This window comes from Mus caroli, chromosome 18 (genome assembly GCF_900094665.2).
Source record: "Mus caroli chromosome 18, CAROLI_EIJ_v1.1, whole genome shotgun sequence".
Lineage (NCBI taxonomy): Eukaryota > Metazoa > Chordata > Mammalia > Rodentia > Muridae > Mus > Mus caroli.
The window spans coordinates 70233497-70250251 of record NC_034587.1 but is presented as its reverse complement, the minus strand read 5'-3'; the positions used below and the strand labels follow the sequence as shown (position 1 = coordinate 70250251).

General features: G+C 43.7%; 1 protein-coding gene across 1 annotated transcript in view; it reads left to right on the top strand.

The window, feature by feature from the left end:
- The window catches only part of Me2 (malic enzyme 2), a 44836-nt gene that overhangs the window by 19822 nt on the left and 8259 nt on the right, over nt 1–16755 (top strand). Inside the window, exons 6-13 of the mRNA XM_021150383.2 lie at nt 859–1020; nt 1244–1347; nt 3798–3907; nt 4002–4099; nt 4511–4624; nt 7214–7328; nt 9819–9961; nt 14570–14672. Of these exons, the coding sequence (XP_021006042.1) occupies nt 859–1020; nt 1244–1347; nt 3798–3907; nt 4002–4099; nt 4511–4624; nt 7214–7328; nt 9819–9961; nt 14570–14672 (949 nt within the window). The remainder of the gene's footprint in view (nt 1–858; nt 1021–1243; nt 1348–3797; nt 3908–4001; nt 4100–4510; nt 4625–7213; nt 7329–9818; nt 9962–14569; nt 14673–16755) is intronic.

The window sequence follows — 16755 nt, the reverse complement described above, 5'->3', positions numbered from 1 at the left end:
TCTCTCTCTCTCTCTCTCTGACTAAGGTAGATTTAGATCCTTGGCAAATACCACACTGTAAAAAGAGTTTTTAATGTTTTAATGTAGCAAATACAAAAAAATAGAAGCCAGGATCAGTGTAACTATTTCATGAGGCAAATGGAATAACCTTTTCAAAGATCTTTGGGTAGCTTTGTGCTTGTCACTATAGCAGTCTTACTGCCTTTATTATGCCTGTCTTCTTTACCAGAGTAAACCATGATGAACCATGAGTTCAGCCAGGGGCAGGGCCAGCACTTTTCCAAAGTGGAAGCAGGAGGATCACGTGATCTTTCGAATAGGCCAGCTTGTGCTAAATTTCCTCCTTTTCCTCCATCCTTCCAAAATCATGAGTTCAGAAAAACTTGGTAAAATAACTAAATTTACAGTATTGTTTTTCAACCTCATGTGTAGGTATTTGTATTTTACAAATCTATGTTGTTTTCTCCCTACTGTTGCTAAGGTTTTTCTGACTGTCCTAGGTTAGTAGGGCACACTATTTATTTCTAGACTTTTTATTGTGGTAACCTCAGACTTTAATTTAATTCTCCCATGTTTAATTTATGGAAACAGTACTTGCATTTGTCCCTCATTGTGTTTCCAATCCAAAGTCAGCTGGAAAACCCCTCTAATTAATTCTCCTTTAATTCCTCATCAGAGGCGGCAGCCTAGTTTGATTATGCTCCCTGGGTGATACTGGGAATTACACTAATGGCTCTTCCTCTGTAAGTGAGAGTAGAAATATAGCCAAAGAGCCCATCCTTTTAAAAAGTCACTTCATCACTCTCCTACTTTGGCAGTTCTGAACTCACGTTTTGTTTTACTTTGTTTGTGATAAAGGCTGTTGTGGTGACTGATGGAGAGAGGATCCTGGGGCTTGGCGATCTGGGTGTCTATGGAATGGGGATTCCAGTAGGGAAACTGTGTCTGTATACAGCCTGTGCAGGGATACAGCCCGAGAAGTGCCTGCCTGTGTGCATCGACGTGGGCACTGATAACATGGTGAGTGCATCTCTCCCCTTCCCCACCCACCCCTGTTTGCAGATGATTTGTTAAGGGGGAAAGAGCTTATAATTTTAGATGTTAATCTTTTTCTTAAGCTTGGCTTTTAATGTTTATGTAAATAACAGTGAGTTAAGTCTATTAAGTTTCTTAAAGACTTTATATGTTTAATGTAAACAAATGGAACAAAAGACTTTATTTTTGCATTCGGTTTCTTATATAGGCACTATTAAAAGATCCGTTTTATATGGGCTTGTATCAGAAGCGAGATCGTTCCCAGCTCTATGATGATCTGATGGACGAGTTTATGAAGGCGATTACTGACAGGTATCCTATGAAGCCGACGGGTATGAAAGAACCTCTGTAAGGGAAGGGTTAAACTGAGGGCCTTTTCATGCCCAGTGATAACGCGCTTCTGTTCTGCATCGCTGGCTGGGATTACCTGATATCTGGAAGGAAGTCTGCATTCACCGCTCCATAACCCTTACAGTGCATTCCTCCCATAAGTCTTCCATGGCCAGCCTCATTCCCACCACCCCACCAGAGCTCTCCTGCAGCTCTGACATCTGATTTGGGCCTGTTTTCTTGGACCTATTTATTTATTTCTTTACCTACCTGCTTATTTATGTCCTGGAGGTGTGTCCATCTGTGTTACTATGCGCATGGGGAGATCTGAGGACATCTTTGTGGGGACTGTTGTCTCCATCTACCTTTCTGTAGGTTGAACACAGGTTGCCAGGCTCGCTTGGCAAGCACTTTACCTGGACCCTAGTGAATGGATCCTCTAATGCATATGTTTACGCATTATGCATAATGGATCCTTTATGCATATATTTATGGCACACTGTCCTGGGAGTGGAATTCAGGACCTCATACACGCCAGACAAGCACCTGAATGACTGAGCTAGACTGTCAGTTCTTGCATGTAGTCTTATTCATAACTTGTGGCCTTCATACATGTGACACAAAGCACCCGTGTGGCCCCCACACTCCCAGCTGCTAGGCTATCCTGCCTTGAGAAATTCCATTACCACATCCTGTTTCTATCTCAAATGGAATTCTTTCCAAACAGCCTGCCCTCTGTATTCCCAAGTGCTAACAGTGGCAGTAGTGTTCACCCATTGCCAGCTCTTGAATCTTGGTGCTGTTTGTGGCTCTTCTTTACCAGCCACCCGCGCCATCAGGGCTTCCTCAGTATCAGGCGCGTAAGTGTGTGTCTTCTGTTACCACAGTCTTCTTTCAACTCTCCCGGCTTCCTATAAACCCTTCCCCAGCTTCTCTCTAGTTAATTTCCATCTAACACTAGGATTAACCGTATAAAATAGGCATTGTCTTACGTAGTTTTTTGCAATGGTTTTCTATAGCCACAGATTAAAATCCAGGTTCTTCATCTTTATGGCCTGTCTGTGGTGTGTGTGTGTGTGTGTCTCATGCATGGATGTGCATCTCTATTTATGACCCATGTGCCAACCTCTGGTGTCCATCCCTACTTGTACCTTGAATCGGGATCTTCTTAGTGTTTTTCTACTGTACACTCTTATCTAACATACTCTTTAAGCTGCTAGCCGGCTCCCAAGCTTCCAGAGACCACTGCGCTGCATTCTGTGACCCTGTAAGAGCGCTGGGTTACATATGCTCACTGGATCCAGCTCTTATTCTTGGTATTTGGACTCAGTCCTCACGATTAATGGGCAAGCACTTTGACCAGAGGGGATAAAATTCTGGAAGCCATCTTGCAAACTCAGCTTTTAAAATTACAGGCAACAAAATACTCAGAGATGAGTTCCTTACTCTAGGTAAAGACGATGGCAGATTCAGGGCTGAACTGCTTGTCTTCTTACACGCTGTCCTCTGGTCCTTCCTCCTTCACTTGCCTTCCCCGGACAAGGTGGCGTTTTCTTAGCTGTGGCACTGCCTTAGCAGTGAACTGGCTCCTCACTCAGCAGTCTGTTTGTTCTCATGGCATGTGCTTCATTTTCCTGTGTCATTGCTTCTGTCATCTCCTCACATGCACATGACACCACCAGCAGGATATCTTGGTGAATTCTTCCCTCTACAGCCTTTAGGAAGTCAACATGAGACACAAGTCCCTTGTCCCCTACTTGACTTAGCCAGCTTCTCCTTGTCCTTCAAATGTGAATACACTGGCTACTGAAAGTACAAGGTCTTGGTTAACTCCCCTCTCTGCTGCGTCTTCATTTCCCAGGTGCAGACTCAGTGAAACTGCCTTTCAAATCTTTTCTGCCTTTTCTTTTCCGTGGTTTGTTTGTCTGAGTCAGTCTCCCCTGTGTTTTTTAGACTGGCCTCAAACCTGTGGTCCTCCTGCCTTGGCCTCTCTGCGTTAGTGCACATGTGTGCCTCCATACCTGCCGTGGCCTTCCCTTCTTACCACTGTTCACCAAGAAAGCCCTCAGCTGGCAGATGTTTTTTACTTAATACATCTTCCTGTTATATAACCAGACACATCCATTTCAGAGGTTCACTCTCTAATTTGTAGAGAGTCCTTTTTGGGGGCTAAGTACTCGTATGCAATGGACACCCTCCTGGGCCTCTGGAAATAGTTTATATAGGCAGTGGCCACAGGCTCATTTGTGCTGCCGTGTCCTTGAAATAACAGGCGTCTGCAGTCTGGCTGTAGACTTTCACAAGCTCTGAAACTCATGGCCTTGAGCTAGTATAATAACTAACTCTCAGATTCCAGTCATAGAAACAGTAAATGGGAAATCTGTGTAGTAGTGATGCTTTCAACAAAGTTATTAAGACTTTGATGTTTCTAGATACGGCCGGAACACACTCATTCAGTTTGAAGACTTTGGAAATCATAATGCATTCAGGTTCTTAAGAAAATATCAACAAAAATACTGTACCTTCAATGATGACATTCAAGGTAAAGCTAAAATGAAAGGCTTCCCCCCACCTTCTAAGCGTTTATAATGTGTGTTTTGTTTGTTTCATTTTTAAAATGTCGGGTTTTCCTACAGGGACAGCTGCAGTTGCTCTGTCTGGTCTTCTTGCGGCCCAAAGAGTTATTAATAAACCAGTCTCAGAACACAAAATCTTATTTCTTGGAGCAGGAGAAGTAAGTTTTTAAACCTTTTTACAATTTAAAGGAAATGCTCTGTTTTCTTTTGTAAAGTATGACTGGCCAGGGGTAGTGGTCATGCCTTTCATCCTATTGCACTCAGTGGGCAGAGGCAGAAGTGAGTTTTAGGCCAGCCTGGACTACAGAGTGAGTTCCAGGACAGCCAGGGCTATAGAAAGGAAGCGTCTGAAATGAAAGTAAGACAGCGCATTGGTGCTTATTGAAGATGACAAGGAATTTAGAATTCACTGAAATGGTACGAGAATCTTGACCTCTTATAAAATAAGTAATTTGTGTTCAGAGAGACTGACAAAGGATCTACTTACGTATAATTTCTACAGGGAGAACAAAGCACATGGGCGTCCCCTCATAATCTAGTCTTGATTTTTAAATGTGTTTACTGGGCAGGCTGCACTTGGAATTGCCAATCTCATAGTTGTATCAATGATGGAAAATGGTCTCTCAGAAGAGGAGGCGCAGAGAAAGATCTGGATGTTCGACAAGAGTGGCTTGCTGGTTAAGGTAAGGGTGCAGAACCTGGAGAAGCAGCCGAGCCTCTGGCTGTGGTGTTGGAGTTGGGCATTGACAGCACACTCTCTTGCCATCCTACCCCTCACTGACCTGGCAGTGTGCAGGAGCCGGCGTCCACTGCGTCCCCAGCACAGTCACCCCGCCTGGCTGGCTGGCTGGCCTGCTCTCAGTTTTGTGGCTGTGTAAAATGACCCTGACCAAAAGTAATGCAGGGGAGAGGAGACGGGGCTCACTTGGCTTATAGTTGTGATTATAATCTATTGCTATGGGGAAGTCAAGAAACTGAAACTGTCACTGCACAGGCAAGAGCGGAGAGAGTAAAGGTAGGTATGCGTGCTTGCTCTCGGCTAGCTTCCATCGTCAAGGCCTAGGCAGTGAGATGCAGTCATCCACAGTCAGGGCAGGCTGTCCATCTAAGCCTAATTAAGGCAATCCAGATACCACCTCACACACACACACCCTTCACACATGTGTCTAACTCCCCCTAGGCATGCATGCCCAAAGGCCAGCCTGGTCTAAACAGCTCCTCATTTAGACTTTTATCAAGTGATCTAAGGTTGTTGTAGAAACTGGCAATTGCAGATACACTGTCTTTTTTTTTTTTTAGTTCATACTTAAATCATAATCTGCTTGCTACCAAGACACACTCTCTAGCATTGTGCTCAGGCTCTTAGGAGATGGAATAATTACTATGTCTGATTGTGTTTAACTCTTTTAAACTGAAATGTTGTGTGGTACTAAGGATTGATCCCAAGGCTTTATGTGCATGCTAGTCAAACATAAACATCCTACCACTGGGCTGCACCCTCAAACTAAGTCTTGAATTGGAATTCAACATCCTGCATAAGCTATTAGCAATACATCTATTTAATGTTTGAGCAGAAACTCCTAGATCCTGTAATGTTTAAGTCCTGATCCCCGGTGTTAGTCCACGTGAAGGAGGATCTTCCCTCCTGAGCCTGCCTGCAGTCCTTTGCATTGTTACTTGTACTAATTAGCTAACGTATATTACGTATAGGGCGTAAATTACGGATGTGTTCCATTTATCCAGGTTGACTGCTATTCTAGTTTCCCATGTCTACACCATAATCTAATGACAGGACATTTCCTTCCCATTCACATGTATACTGCATGCTATCTCCACATACATTTATATATATGGAGCATGGATACGGCTCTCATCCTGGCTCTTTTCTGTTCATGTCAATAATCAGATACCGGGATAACATTAGATGTTATTAGTCCTGTCAAAACTCACATCCTTAGGCTGGGAGGCTGGGAGGCTAGGGGGCTGAGGGGTGGGTGGGAGTGGACATTGTGTTTTTATCTCGTTTCTGTTTTCCTTATGAAATTCTTTTAGCTCCTTTTTTTTTTTTCTTACGAAATTTTATAACCACAGAAACAAGTTTAAAATGATCGTTGAGGGCTGGAGGGGTGGCTCAGTGGTTAAGAGCGCTTGCTGCAGAGGATTTTTTTTTTTTAATGAACAGAGATTTTGCCTTTTCAAAGTCATCAGTTTCAAAGAGACGGAGGCAGAATCCAAACCTAAGCGTGTTGCCTGAGTATAGAGTCCAGACTCTGACTCGTGAAGCTGTCCCCACGGCGCTGTGCCTCAAGTGTTTGCTAGCATATGTTTCTACACATAGTGAAGGATTGTGAAGTCACGTTCTTACCTAGAGGGGAGTATGTCTCCGCTGACAGACAGCTCAGACCTTCACTTTGTAGACCTTTACCTGGTTTTCATCAAGGGTCTGGGTATAAAATGACTGCCATCTTGGTGGTGGATACAACAGCTTCCCCCCACAGCCAAGAATTCCTGTTTACCTCCAACCTCAAAGCATTTCTTTGCTCTGTTCTTTAGAATGTATAGGTAGCTTGGCTGTGGGCCTTGGGATTTCAAATCTCTTCTAGTGATCCTAAACCTGTCATCCTTTTGCAGACACTGAGTGTCCCCCTAAATTCCCACTCTCCAGAGCTGGGATGATGCCAAGACAGCGTAAGAAGCCAGTATTAGTCGTAGCCTCCTTTAATTAGAGATGGGGAGGTGGGGCAGGGCTTTAACTCCGTAGTGAGCTTTAGACCAGCTGAGGCTAGGTACCCTAGGGAGAGGGCAGTTGGAGAGTTGGCCTTAACAACAGTAAAGCGTTTGACTAGTATGTTCAAGCCCTGGGGTTCTTTTTCTAGTACCAACAAAACAAAACAAAACAAAACAAAACAAAACAAAACAGTTTGATGTGGCTGTTCATAAGTTTGTTAGGCTGTGGTCTTCACATATGGTGGGCAAATTTATAATACTTGTATATTGCTATATTGCATTCTTAAAATACTAAAGATTATTAACTGTAAATATGGATTTTAGGAGGATGAGTTTTTGAGAGGCACTGCAATGTTTCTGGACAGAATTGATTTGATGAACTGTGTTTGAAGTCTGTAAAGTTAGAGTTAGCAGATAGAGGTGAAGAGAAAAGTAAACCAAAGACATTAGTGGTACAAGGACAAAATCTATCTAGTAGACAGTTCATATGTTCAGTTTATCTTTAATATGCCCTTACTGACACTGTACTTTATCAACACCCACAGGGGCGGACTGCTAGCATAGATAGTAACCAGGAGCCATATGCCCATGCGGCCCCAGAGAGCGTACCCGCGACCTTTGAAGATGCAGTAAATAAACTCAAGCCTTCAGTTATAATCGGTGAGTGAAGAGGTTCATACGTAATCCTGTTCTTTAACTGTCAGCCATAACTCGCATGTAGGATTACTAAAGCAAGTTGCTGCATTTCTACCTCGCCTTCAGCGTATGCAGGTGGTCTCTATCGGTGTGTTAGAGACTGGTGGGACAGCCCACCGGACACACCCAAGTCTGGTACGCCTAAGTCCCCTGTGCTCAGAGGGGTAGGGCTGTGCATAACCCGTGCACGTCTTGCAGTGCACCTGCGTGCACCTCTAGTGGCTTGCTGTGTGAGTGCTGTGTGAGTGGTTCTTCCGCGGTATTGTTGGGAACGATGCAGACAGGTGCACGTGCTCAGTCTGTGCACGGCTTTGTTTCCTTCCGCACTGTTGCCCTGTATTGAAAATGTCCATGTATTGAGTCTCTGTACAGAACCTCACAGATAGATGGCTCAAAATATTGGACTTCTCTGCATAAAGGTTTTAAGGGACAGGATTCCATGCGAGGCATGTGGTGCACACTTGTAATCTCAACACAACAGAGACTAAGCCAAGATTATGAATTCAGGGCCAGTTTGGGCTACACAGTGAAACACCTAAAATTCTGGAAATGAGGCCAGCGAGACGGCTCAGCAGATAGCGGTGCTTGCTGCTGGAAGTTTGATGATATGAGTTGAGTCCCTAGGGCCCACTTGGCAGGAGCAGAGCATCTGCCACATGTTGTCCTCACCACACGTACTCTGTCGCGGGGTGCCCCAGACTCACACATATAGACTCACACATGTGAGTAGTGAATGTAACTACACGGAAGCTGCTTTGCTCTCCTGTAAACTGGCTTTGAACATCTGGGCTCCAGCGTGTGTCCCGCCTGAGTCTCCCAAGTTGCTGGGGCTACAAGCCTGGCTCTTTATGGTGTTTTGCTTCTAGAGTTGTTGTGACTGTTGAACTCAACTTTAAAAGGCCAAGGTCATTTGACAGACTATACCAGGAAAATACAGTGCAGAATGAGAATTTCAAAGTGGAAACTTTCCATGTGTTTCCTGATGTCGACACTTGTTGCGGACATCTGTGCTGACACAGCGCTGAGTTCTTAGCACAGATGCAGGGCTGTTGGATTCTCTGTAGCTGTAGCTTTTGAGTTCACAGTCATGAGCTTCTAGTAGTTTTCATGTAGGAACTCTGTTTAATGTTTAACTATAAAATCTTCACAATGCGTTCCTATGCTCAGAAAAATGTCTGTTTTCTCTCACATAGACACACACACATACACACACACACACACACACTCGCGCATGCACACACACCAAGAATATCTTACAGGGTTTTCTACATCACTTCTCTTAAAAGTTGGTATGGAAATCTGAGAATGTAGTCACTCGTGTGTCTATCTCCAGGGGAGCAAGAAAACAGAAAGAAGGCGAGGAACCGTTCTCAGCAAAGGCCACATTTCGTTACCTCCAGATCCCACCGAGGCCTGAGTGTTCCTCCCTTCACACAGATCTTTCACAACCCTGTACAATTTGTCTTTAACAACTTGCTGAAGAAAAAATTCTGGTTTATTCTTTTGTTGCCTATAATCTGGCTGTATTACATTCTTTTTTCTTTCTTAGTGCAGGAGACCAAGCCTAGGGTTTTGTGTTTGCTTGGCAAGTGATCTGCTTCTCAGCTAAATCCCCAGTCCCTACATCCAGCTTTTGTTTTGTTTTGTGTTTGTTTGTTTTTATGAGGTTTCACTATGTAGGCCACGCTGGCCTTAAACTCATAGAGATTTGCCTACCTCTGCCTCCTGAGTGTTGCAGTTAAAGGTGTGCACTACCACACCCAGCTCCTATGTTTATTTTTATACCTAGTGGTCTAATTTAGTATCTGGGACATGGTGAGGGCTTGGAAAAGGTTTAGTCAGGACAGTCTTCTGGCCACTTAAGAGTACCTATTTCTGAGTTTGAGGCCAGTCTGGTCTACAAAAGTGAGTTCTAGGACAGCCAGGGCTATACAGAGAAATCCTGTCTCGAAAAACCAAAAAAAAAAAAAAAAAAAATTAAGAATATCACTTAAGAATTTCCAGCTGCAGTCAGGATGTTAACTATATCTATAGAATTTCCATTACCGGCAACTCTACGTTGAATAACGTGGCGCTCCCCCTATCCCTGGCAGCTGCTGTCTGGCCTCTCTCGTGGGTTCTTTGGGGTCACTCAGATAAGTAGACACTCACACAGCACTGTGAACCTTGTCACTGGTTAGCATGATGTAGATTCTCACACGCTGGACAGTTTGCCCTAGAATTTACGGTGTGTGCTAGACAATAAATGTGTAAGTGAGAATTTCCAACATTTCATTGTTTGCCTGTTCATATCTGAAGCTGTGCTCTCCTAGTCATCTCTCAGCAATACAAAGTCCATCTTTGTACCGATACCCGTGGTTTCCTTGTGGTAAATGTTTTGTAGAAACACTGTTCGTGAGAACCGGTTTGTTATATCTGTGCTGAAGTTATTTTTTTTTCCTTTCTTTATTGCAGGAGTGGCAGGTGCCGGCCCACTTTTTACTCACGGTGTAATCAAAGCCATGGCCTCTATCAATGAGAGGCCTATAATATTTGCTCTAAGTAATCCTACGGCCCAGGCCGAGTGCACAGCCGAGGACGCGTACACGCTCACAGAGGTATGTATCATCAGTGAGAATCGTGCAAGTTGGTTCTGTCTCGTTGGCTTGTTGGTTGCACGTTCTTGCACACTCAGTTCGTTAGTGTTTGAGTGGAGATGGCAGTGAGTCACCAAGTCTGCTGTAAGTGTGTCAGTTCTGAGAGAGTTACTGAATGCCGGCTACTGCTCACTGGCTCGCTCAGCTCTGGGCTAAGCCCCTAGTGCTTTTCTGTGTATTTTGAAACCAAATATGCTTCTTTTTTTCTTAATTCTTTGTATATAGAAACTATCCATTTAGATGTGCCTACATTTACATTTTGTTTTGTTAGCTTGCTTGCTTCTCTGTTTTTCTGTGGCCATCCCTCCTGCCTGGTTTTCCTCCTCCCAGAAGGCCTTCTTAAGTATGAATCTGAAGAATTCCCATGATGCCATATTTTACCTGCATTTTGAAGGGCATTTTCACCCCAGTTGGAATTAAGAACTGGGAGTTGCTGTAGTACTTTAAAAATAGTTGGTTGTTTTCTGGATTGTGTCTTGACACCATTCCTCTGGGTTTGAACCCACATATGACTTATTGGTCCTCCCTGGAGACTAGAGTACTCCTGAGTCTGTAGTTGATAACTGACTGCTGAGAGGTTAGCTTTGGTTTTGGAAACAGGCCTGGTGTCTCGGCTTTGGCCACGTTCTCTGTTGTGAGACTCGATTGCCAGTGTTGAGTGTTTGTGTTTTTGTGTGTGCTGCCCACTTAGCTCTGCCTCGGTCTGACTGCCTCAGTCCTTCCACTTGGTGGTCACTTTCCTACTCTGCCGTTCTGTCCTTGGGTTCTTAGCTTTAGTTCTTATGTACTTTTCAGTCATAAAACTTCAAGATAATCGGAAACTCTGCTTTCTTGCCCTTATTCTATAAACCATCCTTTTACTTGCCTTGGATACCTTGGCCATCAGCTTTTGCCTTTCTAGGGCTGCCTTTATCTTGTTTTTAAACCAATGGCTGTCTGGAATGGATTTTTTACTTCCCCCCAGCCTGGTAGCAGGTCAGTGCTCTGGGGCCTTTGACGCTGTTGTAGAGCATTTCAGCTCCAGACCCCAGCTTCTGTGCCGTCATGTAGGGGGCTTCCCCGTGCTCTGCCGGATGGTGTTTTAGCCTCCACTGTCGACCGTGGAATCACTTCTTGCCTCCTTGTAGGTCATCAGAGTGACTTCGGGAATTGGGAGCTTTTGGGTTTTTGTTCTGTGTAATGAACCTACTATAGCCTTGCAGATATACACATTTAGGCAAGCAAGCTACCACTAAGCTATATTCCTAGGCCCTAGGAAGTGAGTTTTACAGTTCTGTTTACCATGGTGTGTCAAATTCTCATGTAACTTCTTGAATATGTGACTACAATTGTTGGGTTATACTCTCAAGAATAAGGAATGTAGTAAGTCTTTAATATTCTCTCCAGTAATAAGTCACTGGTAATCTAGTTTCTTTGATATGTCCTCGGATGATTTTAAAGATCTTGGATATTGATTGTAAACAGATCTCTCAGAAGTTGAGTCTTAAATAGCATACAGGTGCTAGTAAGACGGCTCAGCAGGGAAAGGCTTCTGCACTGGCCCTGGCAACCTTGTTCAGCTTCCAGAAGCCATGTGGTGGGAGGAGAGAACCGACTTCCACAAGTTGTCTTCTTAGCGCTACCTGTGTGCACTGATAGGAGCTCGTACATCCCTGACCAGTAAACAAATAAGTGATTAAAATGTATAGTTATAAATAGTACTGTGCCATATTTAAACTTAAAACATGTTTATTTATTCTGTGTATATGAGTGTGGGCACACACATGCCACACAACGTATTGTGTATGTGTTGGTCGGAGGACAACCTGGGGAGCTACTTTTCTTTATCAAATTCAGGCTTGGCAGTAGACACAGCGACCACCGGTCCCTCTCACTGCCCCTCCAGTTGTAATGTTTAGTACTTAGTTTATTCCCTACCCTAGCCTTCAGCTTTCTTCTGAATATCTTTTTCCCTTTGTGGATTTGTTGTTTGTTTTGAAACAAAGTCCTGCTGTGTATGTAGCCTGGGTTTGAACCGTAGTATCTCCTGCTTCAACTTCTCAGATGCTGGGATTACAGGCCAGCGCTAGCCACCATATCTGACTGTTGACATTTTTTGTCATTTTATTTACTTTCTTGAATATGTGAATTCTAGTTAAAGTTTCTGACTGTAACAAAGTCTCACTTTCTGTAAATCCATTTTTATTACTTCCCTCCCTCCCTCCTTAGTAATTAGTTTTTAATTCTCTTCTAAACGTAGTGTTTGCTGGCTTGTATATCTGAGTGCTGGGTGATGTGGATGGCTGGTTGTAAGTTACGGGAGGCTTGGGGTGAGCCTATCTTACTTGGGGCCTTTACTTCTCCAATGGCTGTTAGGCTGGATTTGATCGTCATAACTCACTTGGCTTATCAGGTAAGGTCTAGAGTTCTATCCTGTCCTCACCCCTTCCAGCTGGGCAGCTCTTTGGGTATAAATCCGCCCTGAAGAATTTCTTAGCAGCTTTTATGGTTCCTGCTCCCTGCACTTCAGTGTCAAAGCTCTGCTGCTGGGGATCTCACCCACACCTTTGCTGCTGGCGTCACGTGTGAGTCTCAGGAGCCTTCGTCTTCCTGTCTCCCAGTCCTTAATACCATTGCCATGGTGACTGACACCCTGCTTCTTGTAACACTTGAAACATTTCTTAGTGCTTCCTCCTTACAGTCACCAGAGGAGACCTGAGTGTGGTACAGCCCAGCGTGTCACTGGGCCGGCAGAATGTAGGGAAGGTTTCGGACTTGGGTCCCTGTTGCAGACTTCCTTAGCACTTCTTTTTCTCATTGTTACAGAGTGTTTATCTCCTTCTGCTTTCCTGTCGCTACTGTTAGGAAAAAGTAAATTCTTGTGAATATATTAGAGATAATGATATAGACCTTTCATACTGATTGAAATCCTTTCTTTTTAAGTTAGTCATAAATCAACATAAAGAGTTTTTCCAACTCATCTCTTCCTTTCCACCCTTCCCAGGCACCGGGCAGCACAGGGTGCGCAGACACGCGTGCAGCCAAACACACACACATAAAGCTTTCATTGTTTTCTAAAATTTGTTCTTAAGCTTTACCGTTCTTATTATCATCATTAGCGTCATTGCTTATCCTATCTGCCAGGTTATTGGGTATAGTTTACCTAGTTTTATATGGGTAAAATGGTGATGGCTGTCGTTCTCCAAATTAAGCCTTTCTCTTGCACAGTGAATATAAGGCTCAGATCCAATATATCATTAGCTCTGACATTTTCAAATAAAATTATGTATAACTTATTTGCATGTATGTAGACATGTGTGTGTGTATATATATATGTGTGTGTGTATGTGTGTGTATATATATATATATGTGTGTGTGTATGTGTATATGTGTGTGTGTGTGTAAAATGTTTTATAAAGTAGTAAAGTAATACTGCTCAGGTATTTGAGAAATTTATTTCTGAATATTATTGTGCTGAGTAATATTACTGAACTAAATAGACATCTTTGGAAGGAATAAAATTCTCGAAGGAGAATCGTTAGATAAACTGTAATCGGTCAGTTTGGAGTGCAGACTTGAGGCTGCGGGAATGGCTCAGCAGCCATTGGTCAGCAGGCCCTGACCCCGAGATTAGTGTTCTGAGTTCAGCCTGCAGGTTCCATGTGGAAGGAAGGAAAAGCCTGCCACAGGTCCTCCGCTTTACCTTACTGTGTAACCAGGCACCAAGTGTGAAACTCTTCGGATGTGCATCTCTCCACAGCTTTGTAACTTTGAAGCCTTACAGAATAAAAAGCGTGGAGCCATTGAATCAAAGCTTATAGATACCTTCTCCCTGCCACACAAAACACTGGTGTTGTTTTGTGTTTGCCTTTTAAGTTTGTAGTGCCCCTCCGTTGAGGGGAGAAAAGACTTGCTCTACCACCCTCTGCTGCTCAGTGAGAAAAACACTTTCAGTGTTGTTCAGGTTGCCCTTGAACCCTGCTATCTTTTTGCCTCAGCCTCCTGAACAACCGGGGTTGAAGTGACTGAAGAATGTCTTTATATTTCAGTAGCCAGTTAGAGCTGGCGTGCAGAATGGGATCGCTACTGTCATGAGATCTGAGCGTGCGGGCGTGGGAATGACTCAGCGTATGGAGTTGTGCTCAGGATGCTTACCTGAGCCGGCAGCATAGTTGTTCCCACACCTTTTGTTTTGCCTTGTTACAGCGAGCAGAAGGTAGTACCAGTCAAAACAGGTTTTCAGGAAAGGTAAACGACCTGAACACCACAAAGAAAGCACCCAACACAGAGCTAGCTGAGCAGATGTTCCATAGATGGTAGCAAATTCATTTTACTATTTTTCACTTCACTTATGAGGTTCACATTGCTGATGAGTCCTTCTTATTTGAGATGCTATTTATTACCAGCTGTGCTTTTATAAACGGAGTAGAAATGTTAGGGTTTAAAGAGAGCCTCATTTCAGTAAAAGAATTTACAGGATTGTTATGTAGTAAATGATTTCTTGTTTCCAGGTAATGTAGTTGTCTAACGTTTTATGAATTTTCCTGAATAAGTGCCAGAAAAATTTAGATTATTTTATGTCACTAACAGGGCAGGTGTCTGTTTGCCAGTGGCAGCCCATTTGAGCCAGTGAAACTCCAGGATGGACGAGTCTTCACCCCAGGCCAAGGAAACAATGCATATATTTTCCCAGGTAAATGCCTTCATTACAGACGTTATAGATCCATCGTTAATTGCGTAAAAAATATTTCAGAGGACTGACTCAGAGCACCAGGGGCTTTTCCAGAGAACCTGGTTTGATTTCCAGCACACCCTCATGGTGGCTCCAGTTCCAGGGAAGCTGATGGCTTTGCTTGACTTTTGTCAACCATGCATAAAAGTGCTGCAAAGCATAGACCCAGACAAAATATCCAGATGACATAAAGTAATAAAAGAGCATGTCCATGGAATTCTTTAGGAGTTTAAAGTCCACGTAAAGGATAGCATTTCCTGAAGTGTGAAATGTCAAGGGAAACAAGGGATTCAGGAATTCTAGCCTGCTCTGTTTTCTTTGAAAGTGACATCATACAGTTAGGTTTGATTATAGAGATAATACGGTGCATGTTCTATAAATGGACAGAGGGACAGAAGGCTGTGGTTGTCAGCTCGGTTATACCTTTGCACCACACTCTGGAATATAACTGCGGTCAGGTATTTACCCTTTTTCTTGTGGATACAGTCAGTAGGCTTATCCCTTTATCGTGGACCTTCTAAATTGTCTGTAGGTGTGGCTTTCCCAGTGTGATCCATCAGCAGAACTCACACCTTCCTTCTGATCCTCTCCTGCCCTGCAGGCCTGTCTGCCTTGTTCTCCTGAGTCATTAGCTTTACCTGATGCAACAAAGGGTTTGGTTAGAAGTTTACGTTTTCGTGTTTGGTGTGTGCGCGCATATGTGTATGAATGTGAGCACACAGATGCAGAGGAGGACATCTGTATCCTTTACTGCTCTCTGCCTTATTCTTGAGGTGTGGTCTCTTTCTGAACCTGGAGCTCGTGTTCTTTCAGCAAGTATGGCAGCCAGCAAACCCCCACGATTTTGTCTCCATGCCTATAAACCAGTGCTGTGGTTACAAGTGCACACAAGACCCTGCCTGGCTTTTTATGTGGGTTCTGGGATCCAGACTCGGGTCCTCATGGTTGTACAACAGGCTGCCTGAAGCACTGAGTTGTCTCTCCAGTACCACGGATTACATTCTCATCAGCTTGCCAGGTGAAGAGGGAAAACTATGCTAATGTTGAGCTTTGAATTTATTCCACTCTTGGTAATGCTCACTTGCTATTTCTGCTCTGTGGAGTTCTTCAGCAAGTGTGTGGTGATCCATCAGTTTCCGTGTTCTGCCTAGATTGATTGAGTATTCAAAACTGTGAGTAGAAAAGTCTTGATTACGTAATTAGTATTCACCGACTAGATTGTCACTTGGTAAGAATAGAATTCACTGTCATTGCGTTTGTCCACCAGAATCAATATGGTCCTCCCTTACAGTTTCCTGTCCTCACCTAAAGATTTATTTATATATTTTATGTATATGAGTACACTGTAGCTATACAGATGGTTGTGAGCCTTCATGTGGTTGTGGGAAATTGAATTTAGAACCTCTGCTTGCTCCAGTCAACCCCACTCACTCCAGTCAACTCTGCTCGCTCCAGCCCAAAGATTATTATTATAAATAAGCACACTGTAGCTGACTTCAGAAACACCAGAAGAGGGCGTCAGATCCCATTACAGGTGGTTGTGAGCCACCATGTGGTTGCTGAGATTTGAACTCAGGACCTTGGGAAGAACAGTCAGTGCTCTTATCCCCTGAGCCATCTCTCCGGACTCCATCCTCACTTCTTGATCTCTGTAGTAAAGTGTCTCAGAGCTCACCTTCTGCACGAGTGCCCACCTTCTATCCTCTGTTTCTAGAATATATCTTTGAATAAGGCTTTAAAAAAAATTCTAAAGAACATGTGAAACCATGTGTGGTCATACAGGCCCATGACCCTACACTTGGAGGCTGAGGCAGGAGAATTATCATGAGTTTGAGGCCTGTTTAGGCCACATAGGAAATGTAGGTCAGCCAGGATTGCATAGCAAGACATCCTCTCCAGAAAAACACTCATGCACATAAAATAAAAATAAATGAGTCTTTAAAAGAAAGACAGAGGCCAGGCAGTGGTGGTGCATGCCTTTAATCCCAGCACTTGGGAGGCAGAGGCAGGTGGATTTCTGAGTTTGAGGCCAGCCTGGTCTACA